The sequence below is a fragment of the Heloderma suspectum genome, chromosome 1 (genome assembly GCF_057233095.1).
Source record: "Heloderma suspectum isolate Gila_16-S chromosome 1, 16-S_ref, whole genome shotgun sequence".
Lineage (NCBI taxonomy): Eukaryota > Metazoa > Chordata > Lepidosauria > Squamata > Helodermatidae > Heloderma > Heloderma suspectum.
This window is the reverse complement of record NC_139458.1, coordinates 72,778,725-72,799,678: the sequence shown is the minus strand read 5'-3', so window position 1 is coordinate 72,799,678 and position 20,954 is coordinate 72,778,725. Positions and strand designations below refer to the sequence as shown.

Genomic DNA, 20,954 nt, shown 5'->3' with positions numbered 1-20,954 from the left:
TGTGAGGATAAAATGGACAGGAGGAGGACCATATACACAACCTTATACACAACCAGACTCCTGGGAGGAAAAGGTAGGTTTATAAATGTAACAAATATCTACATCAGGGTTGGGGGATGTGTGTTGTTGGACTGCAGGTGTTGATGGACTGCAACAGAGAGCTTCGGCTATTGGGCGGTATAGAAATGAAATAAATAAATAAATAAACTACCATCATCCCTAGCCAGCATAGCTAAAATGGTGAGGGATGTTGGGAGTTGCAATCCAACATCTAGAGGCCGCAAATATCCATCCTGACCCTAAATGATGTTTCTCCACCCCTTCAAACTCTTAGGGCACAATCTTACGCATGCTTAGACAGAAAGAAGTCCTACAACTCCCAGCATTCCCCAGCCAGCATGAAATAGGATTGCACTCTTAATCTATTGGGCACCTAGCCCAGAGTCCTTCTCCTAGCCTGAATAGCATTCTCACAAGCTCTTAATGCTTCTGCTGGTAAATGGAGTTTACATGCAATCAAATGTGATTCAGATTTCAGTCTGATATCATCCATGCACTTAACAGATGCTTGAGCTGGCAAGCAGTTTGTTTACTTATAGAAGTGGGCTTCAGTTATTTAGCTTAGTTGTAACTGGGAGACTTTATTCAATACATAATTACATGCTACTTAAATGTTACTATTGTGACCTCCCCCCACCCCCCATTTTTTATTTTTGGGTCCATACTTGACAATTACAATGGTAGGAATATTTAAAGAGATGATACTAGGGTGACCAGTACTTCTAAAAATAAAATAGCAATATTAACTTTTGTTCATAGGCTATTGAAACTGAAGGGGTTTTCAATTGTTCAGTATTCAACTTCAGTGATCAAACTGTTTCACTTACACTACCATTTCATTTACATTACCATTGTGAACCAATTCTGCAGAAAAGTGGTGGAACTGATTCCAAAAAAGGTTTGGTTTCTTTTTTCCTGACGTTTATAAATTACTGTAAAGCAAATCATGAATATTCAGCTCAGGGTGCAATTCTGAATTTAGTACCTTTGATCAATACTTTTAGGACAGACATTAAGAGCACAATCCTTCCTATGTATGTTTAGACAGAAAAAAAACTTCTACAGTTCCCAGCATTTCCCAGCCAGCATTGCTGGCTGAAGGGATGCCGAAAGTTGTATGAGGTTTTTTCTGTCTAAACATGCATAGGATTGCATCCTTTCTTTCTTTGAAGCCTTTTATTCTGTTAAATCTTTTCCCCCCTTTTCCAGATCTACACTGGCTGCTATGATGGTAGTATCCAAGCTGTGCGGCTAAACTTGATGCAGAATTATCGTTGTTGGGTAAAGAGCAATGCATTTTTCCTTCTAGAAGTCCATTTGTTGTTGTTTTTGGTTTCATTTTTGCCCTGCCTCTCAGTAAAATCTACCCAAGGTGGCTAACAGTAAAATCCACAATGAAAATAACAGTCACATAGCAAATAATATAAAACCATCTGAAAATCAAATATGCCAGTTCAAACATCATTAAATTAAAATACAGGTTAAAACGCAGAGGAGCAGGAAAAAAACAAAACAATCAGCTCTATAGTCCAAATGCCTATTTAAATAAAGTATTTTGCCTGCGGGCAGAAGACCATCTATTTATTTTAACCCGGGCAGTTGAGGAAGAATTCTCCTTACCAAGCAGCCTCTAACTGATAAGATCGCATTAATTATAGCATTCTACTAACAGAGTGCAGAAGCTGGAAAGTGCACTGTGCTTAAGGTACCTGTAGTAGGACATGCAGAAGACGCATTGAGCAGTATCCAACAGGGGCCACGCGTGTGTGCCCAGCCCCAGTCCATGTGCACCCAGTCCTGATATAGCACTTCCGGAGGCAAACGCTGACACGAGTGAAAACGCTTGAATCAGGAAGGGGTGCATTTTTGCTCGTGTCGGCGCTTGCCCTCGGAAATGCTATATCGCAGCAACACAGACTTGGGCTGGTGGGGCTGGCCACAATGCATGGCCCCCATTGGATTTTACCCATTACTTTTAGTACTGGGATGCCGCAGAAAACAGGATCCCTATAACAAGTTCACCAACCCCACTGTCTTGTTCAGAATGGCTTACAACATGAATGGCTCCCATTATGTAAAGTTGTCAGGTACTTAACAGCTAGAGATGGAAAATTTGCACAGGGCTGCTATTCCTGGCAAATAGAGCATATGCTCTGGCTGTAGCTGTAAGCTGGGAGGGTAAGCTCAAAGGTACTGGAGCATTTTTATTTATTATTTGTTGGTTTGTTTTATTTGTACCCTGCCTTTCTACCAAAAAATGGCACTCAAAGAGGCTGATTTTTCTGATCCCCTCCCCACTCCCATAAGAGTTTCCACTGCTGAAGAGACAAGCCCACTTGAGGAAAAAAATATGTGTCTCAGGAGTGTAAACTGCTTTGAGGAATGTTTTAAACCAAGTTGTGGCTTCACATACAGTCAGGTCCAGAAATATTGGAACAAGGTGAAGTACAGGCTGAAGGGGCAGGATTGCAGCTTGAGATCGATAGGCATATGGTCAAGGAACACCTCATTACTTTGAATGAGTTCAGATCTCCAGGGCCAGATGAACTGCATCCTAGAGTCATAAAGGAACTGGCAGAAGAACTCTCAGAACCGCTGTCTATTCTCTTTGAGAAATCATGGAGGATGGGGGAAGTGCCAGATGACTGGAGGAGGGCTAATGTTGTCCCTATCTTCAAAAAGGGTAAAAAGGAGGAACCTGGGAACTACAGACCAGTCAGTCTGACATCAATCCCAGGGAAAATTCTGGAGCAGATGATAAAGCAATCCATCTGGAAGCACCTTGACAACAATGCCGTGATTACTCGAAGCCAACATGGATTTGTCAAAAACCAGTCCTGCCAGACAAATCTGATCTCATTTTTTGATGAAGTAACCTCCCTTGTAGACCGTGGGAATGCTGTAGACATCATATACCTCGACTTCAGCAAAGCTTTCAACAAAGTGCCCCATGATATCCTGATGAGCAAACTAGCTCAAAGTGGGCTAGATGAAACAACGATCCGGTGGATCCACAGTTGGCTACAGAATCGGACTCAAAGAGTGCTTATCAATGGGACCTTCTCAAACTGGGGAGAGGTAACGAGTGGGGTACCGCAGGGCTCAGTCCTGGGCCCAGTGCTCTTCAACATTTTTATGAATGACTTGGAGGAGGAGGTGCAGGGAATGCTGATCAAATTTGCAGATGACACCAAATTGGGCAGGATAGCTAATACTTTGGACGACAGAAACAAAATTCAAAGTGATCTGGATAAACTGGAGCGCTGGGCAGAAAACAACAGAATGACATTTAATAGGGACAAATGCCAAGTTCTGCACCTAGGAAAAAGAAACCAAATGCACAGTTACAAGATGGGGGATACGTGGCTCAACCACACTACAAGCGAGAAGGATCTTGGAATTGTTGTCGATCACAAGCTGAATATGAGCCAACAATGTGATGTGGCTGCAAAAAAGGCCAATGCTCTTTTGGGCTGCATTCATAGAAGCGTCGCTTCCAAATTCTGGGAAGTCCTAGTTCCCCTCTACTCAGCACTGGTTAGGCCTCATCTGGAGTACTGTGTCCAGTTCTGGGCACCACATTTTAAGAAGGATGCAGACAAACGAGAGGGTTCAGAGGAGGGCAACAAAGATGATCAGGGGACTGGAAACAAAGCCCTATGAAGAGAGACTGAAAGAACTGGGCATGTTTAGCCTTGAGAAGAGAAGACTGAGGGGAGATATGATAGCACTCTTCAAGTACTTGAAAGGTTGTCACAGAGAAGAAGGCCAGGATCTCTTCTTGATCATCCCAGAGTGCAGGACACGGAATAATGGGCTCAAGTTACAGGAAGCCAAATTCCGGTTGAACATCAGGAAAAACTTCCTGACTGTAAGAGCAATATGACAATGGAACCAATTACCTGGGGAGGTGGTGGGCTCTCCCACACTGGAGGCCTTCAAGACGAGGCTGGACAGCCATTTGTCAGGGATGCCCTGACTTGGATTCCTGCACTGAGCAGGGGGTTGGACTCGATGGCCTTGTAGGCTCCTTCCAACCCTACTATTCTATGATTCTATGATAAGGATAACTGTTTTGGCAGTTGGCCTCTGTACACCACCACATTGAATTTGAAAGGAAACACACCGAGATGGGAGTGAAGTTGGGACTTTCAGCTGTAATTCAAGGCGTTTGACAAAAGTGACTAACTATTCAGGAAGGACAGCCAGTGGCATACACCCCCCCACACACCGTTGGTGGCTCATAAGTAATGGAACGAATGGCTGACCAGCAGCTGCATGGCCAGGGGTGGCCTGTTTCCTGGGTACCCCATGACCAATCAAGCAGAGAAAAGGCCTGGAGATGGCTCTGAGTGTTCCATTTGCATTTGGTAGCTGTTCACTGGAACCCCCAACATGAGGTCCAAAGAGGTGTCCATGCGAGTGGAGGAGGCCATCATTAGGCTGTGGAAACAAAATAAACCCATCAGAGAGATAGCAAAAACAGTGGGAATGGCTAGTACAATAGTTTGGAACATCCTGAAAAAGAAGGAATTAACTGGCAAGCTCAGCAGCAGCAAAAGGCCTGGAAGACCACGGAAGACAACTAAAGTGGATGACTGCAGAATTCTGCTCATGGTGAAGAGGAACCCTTTCACAACATCTAGCCAGGTCAAGAACGCTCTTGCGGAAGTAGGCATGTCATTGTCAACATCTACAGTAAAGAGACGGCTTTATGAATGTAAATACAGAGGCTTCACAACAAGGTGCCAACCACTGGTAATGCGCAAGAACCGAAAGGCCAGATTAGCCTTTGCCAGCAGACACATAAAAAAGCCTGCCCAGTTCTGGAATAAGATTCTTTGGACTGATGAAACCTTGTACCAGAATGATGGGAAGAGAAAAGTATGGAGAAGGAAAGGAACAGCTCATGATCCCAAGCATATCACATCAACTGTCAAACATGGTGGAGGCAGTGTTATGGCATGGGCATGTATGGCTGTCAATGGAACCGGGTCACTGGTGTTTATTGATGACCTGACTGCTGATGAAAGCAGCAGGATGAATTCTGAAGTGTACAGGACTATACTTTCTGCTCAGATTCAGCCGAATGCTGCCAAACTGATAGGATGCCGCTTCATATGGCTGATGGATAATGACCCAAAACATACAGCAAAAGCTACCCAAGGGTTTCTCAAGGCAAAGAAGTGGGATGTTCTTCAATGGCCAAGTCACTCACCTGATCTCAACCCAATAGAGCATGCTTTTCACTTACTGAAGACAAGACTGAAGGCAGAAAGACCCACAAACAAGCAGCAGCTGAAGGCAGCTGCAATGAAGGCCTGGCAAAGCATCTCGAGGGAGGAGACTCAGCATTTGGTCATGTCCATGGGTTCCAGACTTCAGGCAGTCATTGACTGCAAAGGATTTTCATACAGGTATTAAAGGCAATCCTTAAGTTTGAAATGATGTTGGTTTGTTCCATTACTTATGAGCCACCAACGATGGGTGTGTGTGTATGCCACTGGCTGTCCTTCCTGAATGGTTAGTGCCCCACTTTTGTCAAACCCCTTGAATTACACCTGAAAGTCCTGAATTCGCTCCCATCTGGGTGTGTTTCCTTTCAACTTCCATGTGGTGGTGTACAGAGGCCAACTGCCAAAACAGTTATCCTTGTTCCAATATTTCTGGCCCTGGCTGTAAATGTTGACTTTGGCTGCAGCCAAAATTACTGCTCTTATCCTTTGACCCTTGTGTGCAGAAACTGTTGCTGTAACAGTAACTTTATTTTATTTATATAGTGCAATCTATGCACATGGCACTTCACAAAGAACAGGTTTGACAGGACTTTGTAGTCCCAAAGGGCTTACCATGTAAATTAGACATGTGGAAATAACAGAGGAGGGCAGGGGTGGTGGGGAAGGAAGGCAGGGGTAAACTAACACAACACAATAACCCACACTCAAGGGTTGAGTGTGGACTGTTGTGGAAACATGGGTTATCATGTCTGAACCCAGCTGCTCTAACAAACCATGGTTTGTTAACCATGAACAACCCATGAAGAGAACCTATGGTTTATTGCTGGGTTGTGAACTATGGGTTGTTTGTGTTTAACAAACCATGGTTTGTTATCACAGCTGGGTTCAGACAACATGATAACCCACATTTCAACAACAACCCACGGTTCAACCCGCACTCCAGTTGTTGTTGGACTATAACTCCCATCAGCCTCAGCCAGTATGGCCAATGGTCATGGATGATGGGGTTTGTAGTCCAACAACATCTTGGGTGCCACAGATTCCCCACCCCCAGCTTAATGATATGTGTGTATAAGTTTAGAGCAGTCTCTTTCCTAAGGTCTTTTTTACTTCCATGTGCACACGGTGACATAGTTGAGGGTCACCTCTGAGCATCTTTTGTGAGACTGAACTCTCTGTGACTCCATTTGTTGCATTTACATATGGGAGGGTGTGGCGAAAAGTTCAGTTCTCCCTGTCTGCATTAGTGTCATGGCTGTTCAGTGTTGTAGTTTTTGTGCCGTTGCCATTCCGTGTCTCTAACATTTTTTCCTAAAACCTCTCTTGCCAGTGGCATGGATGCTCACTGATATTTGGAGTTGTGGACCACCTGAAACAGCATTTGTTAAATGACCACACAAACCCAAACTTCCAAACACTGAAGTGTCGCTGGAGGAACTGCGATGCTTTCTTCACCTCCCGGAAGAGTTCCAAGCAGGTTTGTAGCAAATAAACTGCATAAAATAAAACTTGGAGGGAACTTTTGGGGTGCGTTTCATAACGGCGGTTTGTGAAGATGGATGAGCAAGTACATTAATGCATCCAGAAGTGCATAATTAAGGCTGGTCCCTGGGAGGGTGTATCAGGGACCATAGGACAAAGCAGATGGAGAGTCAGACCTGTGGGCAGAGAGGGAGGTCTGCCCTTGCACACCTTCTTGTTGCAAGTGTAGAAACCTCTGCCATCGGTGCTGCAGTGGTAACAGCAAAAAGAGGGTGTGTCGGGGTAGATCAGGAGAGGCTTTGGATCCACCAAATCCAGAGCTCTCCCCTTCCCCCGACACATTCCTGGACCGCAGGAAAAAGTAAGCCAACCCTGGCATGGTGTACTTTGGGGTTCCCCAACACTTTCAAACACTGAAGTGTCGCGGGAGGAACTGCAATGCGTTCTTCACCTCCCAGAAAAGGTCCAAGCAGGTATGTAGCAAATAAACACCTGCAGGCACCTGCAATGGTGCCCATAAATCTCTCCACCCCCTGCCCCCTTCAAAACAATTTTTTAAAGGAAGTCCCTGGAAAAATGTTAGGGCAGTCTTCTTTCCCTTTCTGGATTCTAGCCTTGCTCTTGCTCTCCCCTCCACTGCTTTACCGTGCCATTTCTCCCTCTTTTCCAGCCTCACTATTCCCCCCCAACTCTTTCCTTCACTGTTTCTCCCCCTCCTAGCCTCTAGACTTGCTCTTTCTCTACCTTTTTACCTTGCTATTTCCCCCTCCTTCCCAGCCTCCAGCCTCACTATTTCTCTCCAGCTCACCACTTTTTTAGCTCACTTGAGCCCAAGACAGCCATTGACTTGCCACATCTTCTGTAGGAGCCATTTTATGGTGGTGCCTGCAGAAGTTTCTCAATTCCCAAATGTGCCCACAGATCCAAAAGGTTGGGGATCGCTGACGTACTACTTTCCGTCCAGCCATCCCCCACCCCATCTTCTGCCCTGTCAGTGCAAGTCCAGCAGGGCTCTGGATTCATTGGTTCCTCCATCATAGAGTCTCCGTCCCCTGCTCCCATTAGATTGTTCTGTCATATTGCTGCTTTTGAAGCATGTTCCTATGAATACTTCAAAATATTAAACAGCAAGATAACAGCATATCATGCAAACATTGCACACGGGACAACAAATGGTGAACTGTAAGTACACAAAAATGGGGGAGTCTTTTTAGTTATAGACATGAGTTTGCAGACTTAAGGAAATGCTGGATTCTGTTCATATATTTGCCAGCCTTTCCCATTTTAGCAAATGTCTAAAATGCGCAGAGCTCATCAGAGTGTACACATGATCTTAACACTACTACCCCATTTTCCCTTTCTTTAGTTTTCCCTGGCAGGTCAAACCCTTTGTATTGTTGCCAACAAATTCAAATGATTTCTCTGGTATGAATAAAAGCTATCCTTGAGAATAACCATTCATTACTGAAGAGCCTCTGTTTAAAATAGGGCTTGGATCCAGACTTTGCTCCAGCCAGCAGAAGAAAGGGGAGGCAACTTCCTTCCTCCGCAGCACTTTTGGCCCTCTGAAAATCTGCTCCAGAGGGGTGGGATTGCCTCTGAAACAATGGCGGGGGGTGCTGCAGGGGGAGGAGGGTATCAGTGGGTATTGTCTCCCTGCCTCCACAAGATGAAAAAGCTTCTGTGGATGTAAGGAGCCCTTCCGTTCGCGGAAGGCTAAGTTAGGACCATATATAATTGGTTGGTAGATCACAGCAAAGAACAGGCATTGGCATGTATGCAGAACCTGTGCTCCTTAGCCTTCTATCATCACCAGCCTGAAAATACAGAGAAACTAAGGAAGCTGTTATTACAACTGGAAGAGGGGCACATTATGCTAATGTTTCCCTGTTCCTTTGACTTCCCAGTCAAAGAAATCCCTTAGGTCATCTTCCCACCACCATCGTTTGATATGCTTTATGGAGAAGGCTAGGCTCACCGGAAAAGCAGGCTGGGGGCAAATTCATAACATTTATGGTCAGATTGTGAAACCAGATGGAATGGGAGAGAGCAGTCCTCGTTTACTCCAAGATTACTCACTCCTGTGTATTGCACTCCATACAACAGTGCCCCAAACACAGAATGATCAAACATCTAACATTTTAATGGAAATTTATTCACTGATGTGCTTGAATCTTTACAAGGGCATAAGAATTACATAGAAAGTTCTGTTTTGTGAAGTTTTTATCCTTCTTCCTCTTTCTCTAGGATGCTGTGGGACATATTGAAAAACATGCAGAGGATGATAGCAAGATTGACTCATAAAGCTTTTTCGCCTCCCACATTGGGAAGTACCTTTTTATATACTGGAAGTATTCCAAGCCTCGTCCACCTCTTGTTCTCTCCTTTTTCTGCCTCCTGTTCATATCTGGAGTGCAAAAAGGACACCGGCCTTTTTCTTTTCTTTTTGCTACTGAGACAGCATTTTGCTTGCAGCTCTGTAGAAAAGGGAATAATAGACAGACTCAGACCAAATAAAACATTGTTTTAATTCATTAGCAGAAACAAAACAAAAAATGCTCCATTTTGTCTGCCCTGTCAAAGAAGTGCATTGTGCACATCAAAGACTGCGTATTCAGATGAATGTTTAGTACTCACATTGGTGCCTACATAGACTGTTGTGTTTATCCATCTCTTTTTATGGAAGTGCAGGAACCCCCAGATATTTACACTTTGGGATTTAGACAACTTTAATAATAAAAAAGAACTCAGACTAGAACTACCACCTGAGCACTGAGCTCTGTGTTTCCTTCCATTACACATTTGAATCACATCTTTTGATGAGCGATGTTAATGGGGAGTACTAGAGCAAATGAATGGCTTCATTTTTAATCTTCAGTGTATGATGTGACTTACCTTCCGTTCTAAGTGCACAGTGAGTCACTACAGTACTTGACTTCTGTACATTTTAGCCCCCCAAGAAGCTTGTGGTGACAGATAGCATACTGCATCGCTAAACAGTGAAATGTCTATTTACTGCAACTTTTTTCATTGTTTTTAACTAGGCACCTTGATGCAAAGACCAGCGCAGATAACAATTTCAGCTTTTAAACAGTTATCTGTACATTTATATTCAGTGCTGTCTTGCCATGATAATGGGATTATGGCCCTGTTTCTGAGCATTTGTTTTGTTAGTGTATGACCTGTTATGGCATTTCAGATTCCTGAGCTTTGGAGTCCTGCATCTTTATCGAACATGTTTACTTCTGTCCAGTTGATACATGGTCACCCCGTGTTTTGAAAGCAGCTTATTGGTGGCCATCTTGTCCCACCATAATCTGCTTTTATTTCCACTGAATACCCTAAGTTTGTATAGTTTCTGTGCAAAAGAAAAGGCTGTTGGCGTAAAACACAAGATTGTAAAGTCGAAGGAGTCCTAGCAGAAGCTGAGACTAGTGTGTGTGTGTGTGTGTGTGTGTGTGTGATGCCACCATTTAGAGTAACAAGACAGAAGTAGCAGTCTGAGAAGCCAATATAATTAAATGACAGTAGTTACAGTGAAATGTGTGTGCGGGAAAGAAATGTGCATAAAGTCAGTGCTGTTTGGGGTGTAGCAGTTTCATTTTTTAGTTCATAAAATGGGTTCTTTAGATCTCTGACAGTGTTCTTGTTATCACTTGCTTCTGTCTTCCTGGCTTGTTCCAGTGGAAAACTGAGAATCCCAATAACAACCTAGAAAGTCGGGCTGTGTAGGTTTTTATTTGTTTCACTTTATTACTTTATACGATGTGTAAGAATTTATTAAAAAAGCAAGGGTTATTGTAGTTAACATCTAAAAAGAAAGGTAATGCTCGCATAGGAAAGTGTTCTGAACAGCTGGGTGGAAGATATGGAGCAGGCCTACAAGCTGGAAGTTGCTCTTCATGGTCACTTTAACAAAGAACATGGAGATGCCATGGACCTTTGACCACTCTCCAATATTCTTACTGGATTTTGAGCCTTTTTTGACTTTGAGCCTTTTTTGATTTTGAGACTTTTTTGCTCATCAAGGGAAGATCATCCTTTTCCCTATAGATACAATCTGGCTTCCACATAGCCCTTAAGGTCTTGTTCTGGCAGAGGAGTGTGAAAAAGCTTTTAAAACAATCATAGCTCTACATGTACTGCCCTCCTTTTGCCCTTCCTCCATGTCCAAACTGTGGTTTGAAGGATCTCAGAACTGACAATGTACTGGTAATATTCTACTGTGCATGTGGGGGAAAGGTGGGGGAAACCTTTCTAGAGAGAACTGGCAACCTGCTTCTGGGCATAGTTGCCTTTTGTTTTGCTGACATTTTTGACAGCTTTTCTCACAGTGAGAGAAACTGAAGAAAACCATAACATGATCATTTTTGGAGAACACTCAGTGCTTTACCAAGAAGCTGCAGAGCTTTCAGTCCATAGACAGGAGGGAGCGGGGGTGGGGTGGGGAGAGTTTGTAATACTGTGTTGTTTTTGAAATTGATTTCTTTTAGATCATCCTTAATTGAATGTGATTGAAATGAAGGTGCAGAGTCAGGGTGCTTATAAGAAAAAGATGTAAAGTGCAGTGTTTGTCTTAGTTTGGGGGATTAGTAAGTGAATGGATTTTGATTTGCATCCTCTTAAAATGTCTTCTTCAAGGCTTCTTTACTGGAAGAGGATGGTGACTTTGAAAAAATGTATAAGTGTTATTTTCACTACATTAATAGCTGCACTTGGTGCACCAATTGTGTTCTTGGCCGTTTTAATAGTGTGGGTGTGGGTGTGTTCAAAATGGGGTTGAAGACTGATTATCCTTTAATCCGTTTTGGGATACCTTAGGTCATTTGTCTTCAGACTGGTTCAGCAATAAAGCGTGGTGGTGTTTTACCAAAGCTTGGTTCCATATGTTTGCCATTATTGGAGACACCGAGAAGAACTGTTCTAAACCATGTCACATGTTCGTAAATTCATGTTATCTCTTAAAGTTATAGAATGTCTCATCACTTCAGTACACTGCGATTAAACTTCCACTAGAGCTGCACAGTTCCTTTGTTCAGATAGTAAAATGTTATTCTCTTATAGTTTAGGGTTTTTTTTGTTTGTTTTAGTTTGAGGTTCTGCTTTCTGTACTTCTACCTCTTTAGCAGGAAATGTGTGCATGAGCCAGAAACCATGAAGACACAATAGACATTTTTGTGTGTGGTTATTTGCTAATTATAGAATTGTGGAAGGAGTGCTCCAAGTCTGTAGACTCTCAAGCTCAGGAAGGCTTCAGGTTTCTGGCATCTTTCCACACATATGCTGAATTTACCTGAGAAAGTTTTTGTTTTGAAAATAAGGAGATAGAAATGAGTGACTGCAGGGAATTGTGGAGTGTGTTCTTGAATTGTGTGGGAAGTGTGTTTGTTAACTTTTATATGTTGGCTAATGTCTGAGTAAGCTGTTGTGGGCGGTATATGAAGTGAGTTTGGACTGCATGCCAACACACTTTCCCAACACAATAGGTATTTCTTTTATGCCATTTATCTTACTTAGTGAAAGTAAGCATTTGGTGTGTGTTGAGAGCTGTGCTGTGTGTGTATCGATTTTCAGGGAATTACGCAGTCATTCAGCTGATTGCACCTTTTTAACTGTTAAATGCAACTGAATGTCAGTGACTACTCCAGCTTCTGTTTGCCCCTTGAGACAAATACTTGGTCTTGAAGGATAGACTTCTATAATGTTGGATCAAGACACCAAAGCTGCAGTCTACATCCCAGTTGGAGTCAGTGGCAAAACTCCTTAATGGCTCTGGATTGCACCCTAAATGTCAACTAGAATTTAAATTCTGTTCTGGCTCTATGGTCGTTTGAAAAAAAAGAAAGAAAGCAACTTCTAGATTCAAGTTTGAGAAATGCCAGCAAATGTGCTAGTTAAAAAAAATCAGTATAAAAGCAATAGGCAACCAATAGCTAACTTGCTGTAAAAGTTGGGTTTCCTAGATTTCTAGGGTCCTAGCAGGATGGCTTTCCACAGAGAATATTAGCAGACAAAAGTATGAATTTTTCCTTTTCCTTCATGTACTATACAGTGATATGAACACAACCAGAATGTCTCAAATTGTACACCTTTTAAGGCAGGAACAGATTGATGTGACTGTAAAAATGCTAGATGAGATAAACTGTATAAGTAATATACTCTAACAACTTTATTGGCAGCTTTTCCCAATTTATTTTGTTTCAGTGCCTGTGTGGCTCTTCTCACAAGTAAAAATTAGTGACTCATAAGCATAGAACGACGTGGTCTTTCCTTTCCTTTTTACTACAAAGCTGTGAACTAAATAAAAACAAAAGGAAAAAAAGAAAATAAATTTACTTTATACCAAAACAATTATGGTGTTGCATTAATTCTTATCTCTCACTTGGTATTTTTAAATGCTACATTGGTTTATTGGTATGACTTCTTGTGGTAGGTGCAGGAAAGTAGTTATTCCACATATGTTTTGTTGAGAGTCTTTCTGAATTGCATGTAGGATACTTCAGAGTTTGTAAGTCCTTAAGTACTGCAAGTTCTTGTTTGTTCTACGATGGAGTTTCCATGTGAACCTAGGCATACATGTTTGACCAGATCCAGTGCCCTGATCTTGTCAATCAGGCATCAAGTGTTTCATGTATGAAAGGACTTTAAAACGTCCCCCTGAAATGGCTTTGAGATAAATATATAAAAATGTCCCATTTTCCGATTTTTCTAATAATTGAATTGTCTTGGGCTATGCATATACTATGTTTTTGGTCTCCAGGACATGTGAATGTACCATAACAATGTTGATAATCCCCTGAATAAATGAGGCTCAAAACATATTTGTATTCAAATTGATAGAAACTCCAAACACAACTCCAACCATAAGCAGAAATATTTATTGGATGGCGCTGTTACAATTTTTTCTAATGGTGGCAGTCTGCCCCATATAATCAACTGAAGATGCCTAGAAACCCTTAATGTTAAAAGAGGAAATGGACACTAGCAAATAGTATTTTTATCAGAAGTATTTTATCATTTCAGCTCAGGTCATCTGGTGAAAGAAATTTTCATTTGTGTATTAAGGTGCTTTGGTCATATTTTGTATAACAAGCCATTGTACACATTTTTCTAGTATGGAGACAGTATGGCTTCCAAACCCATGTAGCTGCAGCATTAAAACCTTGTACAATTTCCCCACCACATAAGTTATTCCCATGTAGGGAAAAGGTCATGCATGAAACAGTCCTAAACGAGCTTATATTTCTGTATAAGCAAGATGTCTATAGAGGGTTTTCCTTCTGAGAAAACCAAGACTCAGTGCAGTTAGTTAGTGTCCCCCCGCCCCAATAAATGCCATAATGTGGCAGAAATATTTTTTCCTGTAGCTATAAAATCAGTTCACAAATGTTTGCAAGGCTATTGGCTCAGCCACAATAGTTACAGATCCAAATAGTCATTTGATACAGCCTGGCAGTGTTGTAAGTCAATTCACTCTGCTTTTATGTACTCCTATATCCTGTTGCTGAACAATCCATTTATTGGAAGCTTTGTCCTGAGGAATAATATTCAAAGCATAGATGTGGCTGCAGAGTGCAAAAAACAACACCTGTATGAAAAGACTCCAAAAAGCTTAAGTATTTGAGGCATGTTGTTTTGAAGAACACTGAATTCACTTAAAAGTCAGATACATTACTGCTGGGTACTTCTGAATGTGTGTTCAATGGTGATAATTTGTTCAACATTCCTGGCCCTTTAGCATCTCACATTGCAAAATCTACGATTTTTCAAACTAAGAACAATACCTATAGTTTGCAAGGAGGTTGTAAGGAATTGCCAATCTGACCTAGAATTAATTATGTTTCCCATCAGAATTATGGGAGATAAATTTTGCCATGGAAAATGCCTTAATGTTGATGTCAGTTATCAATAAATGGAAAGACAGATTTTAGATTAAGAACTGTCATCTGGTAAATGGAGATGGATGTTGCTTTTGTTTGTACTCCTCTTCCCATAATGCAGTCAAAGGAAAGGGATGAACCAGAGGCCTTTGTACTGCGAATGAATGCTAGCTGGCTTCTTTAGTAAAAAGTCAGGGCACAATTTTGAGTTTGAGATTAGAAACTCTGGTGGCGGTCAGGCATACATGGTGAGCTGCAACCACTGGAAGAAGAAAAAGAAGTGTTAAATGACAATAGACATTTTAAAAAGTGCAAAAAAAAAAACAAAAAAAGTATGTTTTTGTTTTTTAAAAACAAAAGTATGGCTCCTTGCAAACTTCCCAGGTCTACAATTTGGAACCTAGGAAGCTGCCTTATACTCGGTTAGACCCTTGGTCCATCTAGCCCAGTACTGTTGACACTGACTGGCAGTGGCTCTCCAGAGTTTCAGGCAGGATTCTTTCCTAACCTTACCTGCAGATGCTTGGGATTGAACTAGGGACCATCTACATGCAAAGCATGTGCTCTACCACTGAGCTACATCTCTCTAGAAGCAATTTACGTGGAAGCAGGCTGTACTGAACAGAGTGGGATTTACATCTGAGTAAATATGCGCAGGGTCACACAATGAATCCACTGTCTTGACACCAGTTGCAATATACAGAGAAAATGTTGCCTAAATAGGGACCTCCAGGGCAACCCAAACGTGTTTTCATTTGAATGCAAAATAGCACTACATTTGCAGGGTGACACCCTTGTATTAGCTAGATCAGATACTCCTTTCTCCCCAACTTTGTACTGATAACCATAAAACTAGATTAGAAGCCCCACTTCACAGATAAGCGTGCACTGAAAGGATGGGAAATCTACACTTTTTACAGTCCTGAAAATAAGGATAACAGTAGTACTACAGGGTGTTAAAGGCTAGCTAATCTGTGATAGGTGATTTCAAGAAGAATGTGCCCTTGGAAATTATCGCAGGCAGAGATTTACAGCACCATCCTATACATACCTAGTCAGCAGTAAGCCCAACAAGTTCAGTGGGACTTGCTTCCAGGTAAGTGTGGATGGGATTGCTGTATTAATCAGCTTCTCCTTATAAATCTAGAGGAGAGTTTTTCATTTCTTTATCTCCTGTGTTTTGTTAACTATGTATCCATGGTTTTATTAACCATGACATTAATTTTTCACACAGCTATCCTGCTCTGGCCCAAATACTTTGAGTGAATATAACAGTACTAGTCAGCCAATAAAACCCAAAAGAAATAGAGCAGGCCTAACATATACAGTACTTCTGTAAAGACAAAATTACAATAGCAGTATTTCTATATTTTAAACCTAAATCCATCACTACTGCCATAGCTTGAATTCATTGCCTCTTATGCTTTTCTCAGTGGCAGTATTAAATTAGACATAACTTTTTCTTAAGATAGCGTCCACTATTTAGGGGCAATGTCATGACTGGTCATACAGAGTCCAGGCTTTCAGTAAAAGCTTCTGCATCATGATACAGATATCAATAGCAGGTAGGTGAGAACAATGGGCAGAATCATCTAGTGCCTCTCTGCCGATGGCAGTTTCCATCAGCAGAACAAGGAGGGGACGATTTCCCTGCAGCTCCCTCCTCCCCAGATCTGTTCTGGAGGAGTGGGGGAGCCTCTGGAGCAGATTTGGAGTGGGGAAGGGGGCTGCAGCACAGAGGAAAGGAAGGGAAGTTCCATTGCAGAAGTAGATGCCTACTTGCACAACTTTGGATTCAAACCACTAGAATGGATGCTGTGAAATCCTCTGTCCAAACCACCCTCTGCTGCAAGTAAAATATTATGAGGGAACATCTTGCACATTCCCTAAACAAAAGTAATGAAGAAAATGTGTTCACCTGTATTGGGGAACCTGGGTGTCTGCTTCTCTCAAACCAGAATATAAATTCACATGATTACTGCATTTCCAGATCAGTAGCCATATGTATTAGCTCTTGGGGAAAGCCAACATTTCCATGGCTTCCCTTCAGTACAAGTATACATGTTTACTTACTTGCGCTCAGGAGGAAATGGATGATGAGAATCAGCCCTAAAACTGATCTTGGAGCTTGGTATTCTTTTTAGAAAGACCTCTGTCTGTCTGTCTATCTATTTCTGTCTATCTGTCTATCGCATATCTATGCCGCTCAATAGCCAAAGCTCTTTAGGAGCAGAAACTAGAGCTTTATTCTGAGAAACACACACCAAAGTAAAAGTGGTTACCTCTAAGACATTCAGTTTAATAATACCGTCTCCATCTTTATCAAAGGCATGAAATGCACCTAAGAGAACATGACAAAAAAGCATATGGAGAGTCACTATAGGAAAAATACTGAGCACTCTGAACAGTCAGCTTAACAGCAGTCCTAAGTATTGTGAGACCTCAGTGGCTTCAGCATTTCCAATTTTGTCATTCAGATGCCCATAACAAATCCCAATCATCTCCTTATCTCCTACAAAGCACTATGAGCCAGGAACCCATAAAATCAGCAGTGATACCAGATTCCATTGGTATGCTTGGGAATTCCTGCCATATTTGAAAGTTGTGACAGATTTCAGTTCATACAAGTAGCTCACTCTTGTGGATGAGTATCTGCTCAGTGTACTGGGTGAATTGTCCCTTTTGAGTAAAAGGATGACGATGTGTCACTTCGGCCATAATGGCCTAGAACATTTAAGTTTGGCCAAAACAAACCGGGGGAACCAGACTCACAGCAAAATGATTTCCTTCAAAAATCTCTTCTCTTTACTTCTTGGATGTATCCAACTTGGGGTATGTAGCGATATCACCCAGTCAGTTAGATTAGTGTAATAACTCCCCCCAAATGCACAAAACCTACACTTTGGCTCCTTGATTGGGCAGTTTTAGGACCAGGCAATAGCTGGCTTATGGACAAATGTCTGCTTTTGCAAACATGTGCAAGTAATATTAATACTGTTGCTTTTTCAAAAACGCACAGCTGGTATGTGGGATGTTGCAACAGCTAAAGCAGCTGGAGGTACTGGGATGTCTTTGCTTTGGTACTGGAATACACAGAAATTTTAGGAGTCAGTTTTTAATGTTTAATTTTTATAGAGGGTGATGATGGCAGTTAGTGATGTCTTATGTTACATAATCAGTCGTGAAAGAGTCGCATATGATCTCAAATCATATTAAAGTATTAAGGCTACTGTGGTCCGGTAGGCAGAGACAGTTGGATATCAACCAGCAAAACTTGGGTTCAGGACTGATCTCTGCAGCTGCCACTTGGTTCAGTGACCTCACAACTAATCTTCCCAACAACCCCACCACCGCCCACAAACAGCACTGTAAAAAAATAAAAATAAACATCCAGTAAAATAGCCTGTGTACTTCGAATAATTTCTATTTGGGAATTGTGCTGTTGCTCATGAGATGAGCAATGTAAGAAAGCTATCTGTCAAGATGAACACTTAGCTTGCTCTTAGATACCCTTTCCCGTTCTGCCCCTTGGTATACTAATGACCTCACGGCAATGATGCATTAGAGACAAGGGCACTGGAAACCAGTGGCTCTGATGGCAGTGGGGTGGTGAATCCGCTCCAGGTTTCAGCCAGAACTCTATGGAGCTATCTGAAGTGCAAAGCATCTTGGATAGCTCCTCCAGAGTTCTGACCGAAACCCAGAGCAGATTCAATGCCCTGCAGACACTAGAGCCACCAGCCTCCACTGGACAAGGGCTACTACAGCACAAGTCAATACAAGTTTGGGAGGAGTCTGGCTCTGAGAGGCTGTGCGCGGGTGGAGGTTTGGTGAGCCTCGCTACGCCACCTGGGAGTAATTGCGGCATTCCCAAAGGAGGTGGGAGCTGGCTGCCACGGGCAGCTAATGAGCCCAAGCCACAAAGGGGAAAATATAAAAAAAGGACCAGAGACAGGAGAAAGGGGTGGTGGAAGGAGGAGGAGACAAGAAGTCCTGTGTGTGAAGCCATACAACACACAGGCAAGTTTTGTTTTGAAAGACTAACTGAGTCTGGGACTATCTTTGAAAAAAACACCTCTTTGATGAGCCAGCTATCTTTTGTTTAAGGCCAAGCTGAAAAAATATTTCGCTTTCTGAAAGAACGGAGTAAGGCTAAACTATCTCTGAGAGGCAATATATTTAACGGCTGATCACAGTGGACTGAATACAAGTTACAGCTCACATTAATTCCTACGCAGTAGCAATGATAGTGGTGAAGAGAGTTTGCGTCCCAACTGCTAACGCTGCACTCATGAAGTGGAGTCCAGCAGAGCTTTTTCATGTAATGGGAGGGGGAGGCTTATTATACACTGGCTTAGCCTCAATGGGCACTCTTGACTACAATGGGTGGATATAAATATTTTAAATAAATACACTCACGGAACATTCCCTCTAGCCGCACAAAGCAACAGATAAAGCTGTCGAACTCAATGTTCATATTTCTGTCAGCATAGCGCATTGTAATGATGTCATACAACTGGTTGTTCAAGTGAAACCCTAAGGAGAAAAACAAAATAGAATATCCTGGGTGAACAGGATTTGTTTTTCATTCTCTCTCCTTTCATAGGTAATATTATTTAGATGATCATCTTTTCAGAAGAGACCTGCCAAAAACAAAACAGGAGGATATACTGGTTAAAAATCCTGTCCAAGGAATATAGAGTAATTAACACTGTAGAATACCTGCATCTTTAACTGCATTACGCATCTCATAGCTGTTAATAGTTCCTGAATGATCAGAGTCATAATGTTTGAAAATTTTCTGGAAAAGAAAAAATAAAATAATGGTGAGGATTTAGTTTTGCAGAAAACTTCCCTGCGGGAAAAAATACCTGTCCCAGAATTTTCCCTAGAGGAGAAGGCCCTACTCCCACAGGTAATACTTAAAATGGCCATTTTGTAGAAGATAGTTTCTATAGCTGTTAGAATATATAACACTGTTAGAATATATAACACAGGCCAGTGGTAGGCAACATTTTTGGGCTTGTGGAGACACATGGCAATTTGAGAAACTGTCATGGGCACCACCACAAAACTGCTGTCATGGGAGGCATGGCAAGTCACAAAGCACAAGTAATGTTCCCAAAAGACTGAATACAAGGCCAAGGTGAGGTCTGAGCCCCAACATACTAAACCCTTTGAAGAACCCACACGTTTCAGCACCAATAGAATTAATTCAATTTGTTAATGTTTTTTAAAGGGAGAGGTAGGGCACCTTGATGGGTGCCAAGAAAGGTGTCTGGGGCACAGGGGTGCCCATGGGTACCATTTTACCTACCCCTAACATAGGCTATTGAATTGCACTTCCATTGGAAGCAATATATAGAATAGTTGAAGAATAATCACACCAGTCATTAAATTATGAGTTTTCCCTCCAGTCCACAATAGAGGTCAAGGAAACCAGAGCTATTTTAGGAGCTTTTCTTGAAATGAGATATGTGGTTTAGGCAAGACAGTTAGGGGGGCATGTATTCTATCACGCCTTTAATACCACCCTTAGTGGTTAACTTTTCCTGCATTATTGCTTGACATGTTATCTGACCATCCCATGTGATTCTGTCATTCAAATATTACTGTTGTGGGATGGGATCCTGTCATGGAATGGCAGCCAGCCACCACACCCATCTATATGAGTCTCCACCACATGGTGTGAAGAAATGCTTAACAGTTTATTTTAAGTAAAAAATTAAGGCGAGGACTTAGGTGAAGTCACCGTGATTCATTTAATCAGACCTTAGGCTAGTGACGATGCCTATTAAGAAATCTTTAGAAGCCTTTAGAATTGATTCAAGTATTCCTGGTGGCAAGTGGTAGAATTTTCCCCATGAATGTACTGTCTCAGTGTGCATAGGGCGGGGGGCACTTATTTGAAAGCAATCCCTTATCAGATTTTCCCTACACATGAAAGCTAAAACATCAGGAAGAAAGTCTCTAGCTTTGCCTTTCCCCTTTTATGTTAGCTTTCTTTGTCTTTGCTGAGAAGTTTTGCTTTCAAACCAGCAACCGCACACATTTACTTTGGGGTGGGGATGGGGGGTAGAGTCATATGTTATGTCACATATGGAGGCTGGTGGCTCTGATGTCAGTGGGGCTGTAAATCTGCTCTGGGTTTCAGTCAAAACCAGTCAGAACTCTAAAAGAGCTATCCAAGGTGCAAAGCACCTTCTGACTGAAACCCAAAGCAGATTCACTGCCCCACTGACATCTGAGCCGCCACCCTCCATTATGTTCTGTGCTAATATCCTTTTTTTGTCCC

General features: G+C 42.1%; 2 protein-coding genes across 4 annotated transcripts in view; one reads left to right on the top strand and one right to left on the bottom strand.

Annotated features, from left to right (window-relative positions):
- ZNF106 (zinc finger protein 106) overlaps window positions 1-13,123 on the top strand; it is a 55,416-nt gene extending 42,293 nt beyond the window's left edge. For all 3 annotated transcript variants that reach the window (XM_084846635.1, XM_084846644.1, XM_084846652.1), the window contains 3 exons: window positions 1,270-1,341; window positions 6,628-6,774; window positions 9,027-13,123. In XM_084846635.1, the coding sequence (XP_084702761.1) occupies window positions 1,270-1,341; window positions 6,628-6,774; window positions 9,027-9,083 (276 nt within the window). In that variant the 3' untranslated portion in view covers window positions 9,084-13,123. The remainder of the gene's footprint in view (window positions 1-1,269; window positions 1,342-6,627; window positions 6,775-9,026) is intronic.
- Window positions 13,124-13,636: 513 nt separating this feature from the next.
- The window catches only part of CAPN3 (calpain 3), a 45,713-nt gene continuing 38,395 nt past the window's right edge, over window positions 13,637-20,954 (bottom strand). Inside the window, exons 20-23 of the mRNA XM_084846665.1 lie at window positions 19,382-19,460; window positions 19,079-19,195; window positions 16,942-17,000; window positions 13,637-14,921 (exon numbers count right to left, since the gene is read on the bottom strand). Of these exons, the coding sequence (XP_084702791.1) occupies window positions 14,895-14,921; window positions 16,942-17,000; window positions 19,079-19,195; window positions 19,382-19,460 (282 nt within the window). The 3' untranslated portion in view covers window positions 13,637-14,894. The remainder of the gene's footprint in view (window positions 14,922-16,941; window positions 17,001-19,078; window positions 19,196-19,381; window positions 19,461-20,954) is intronic.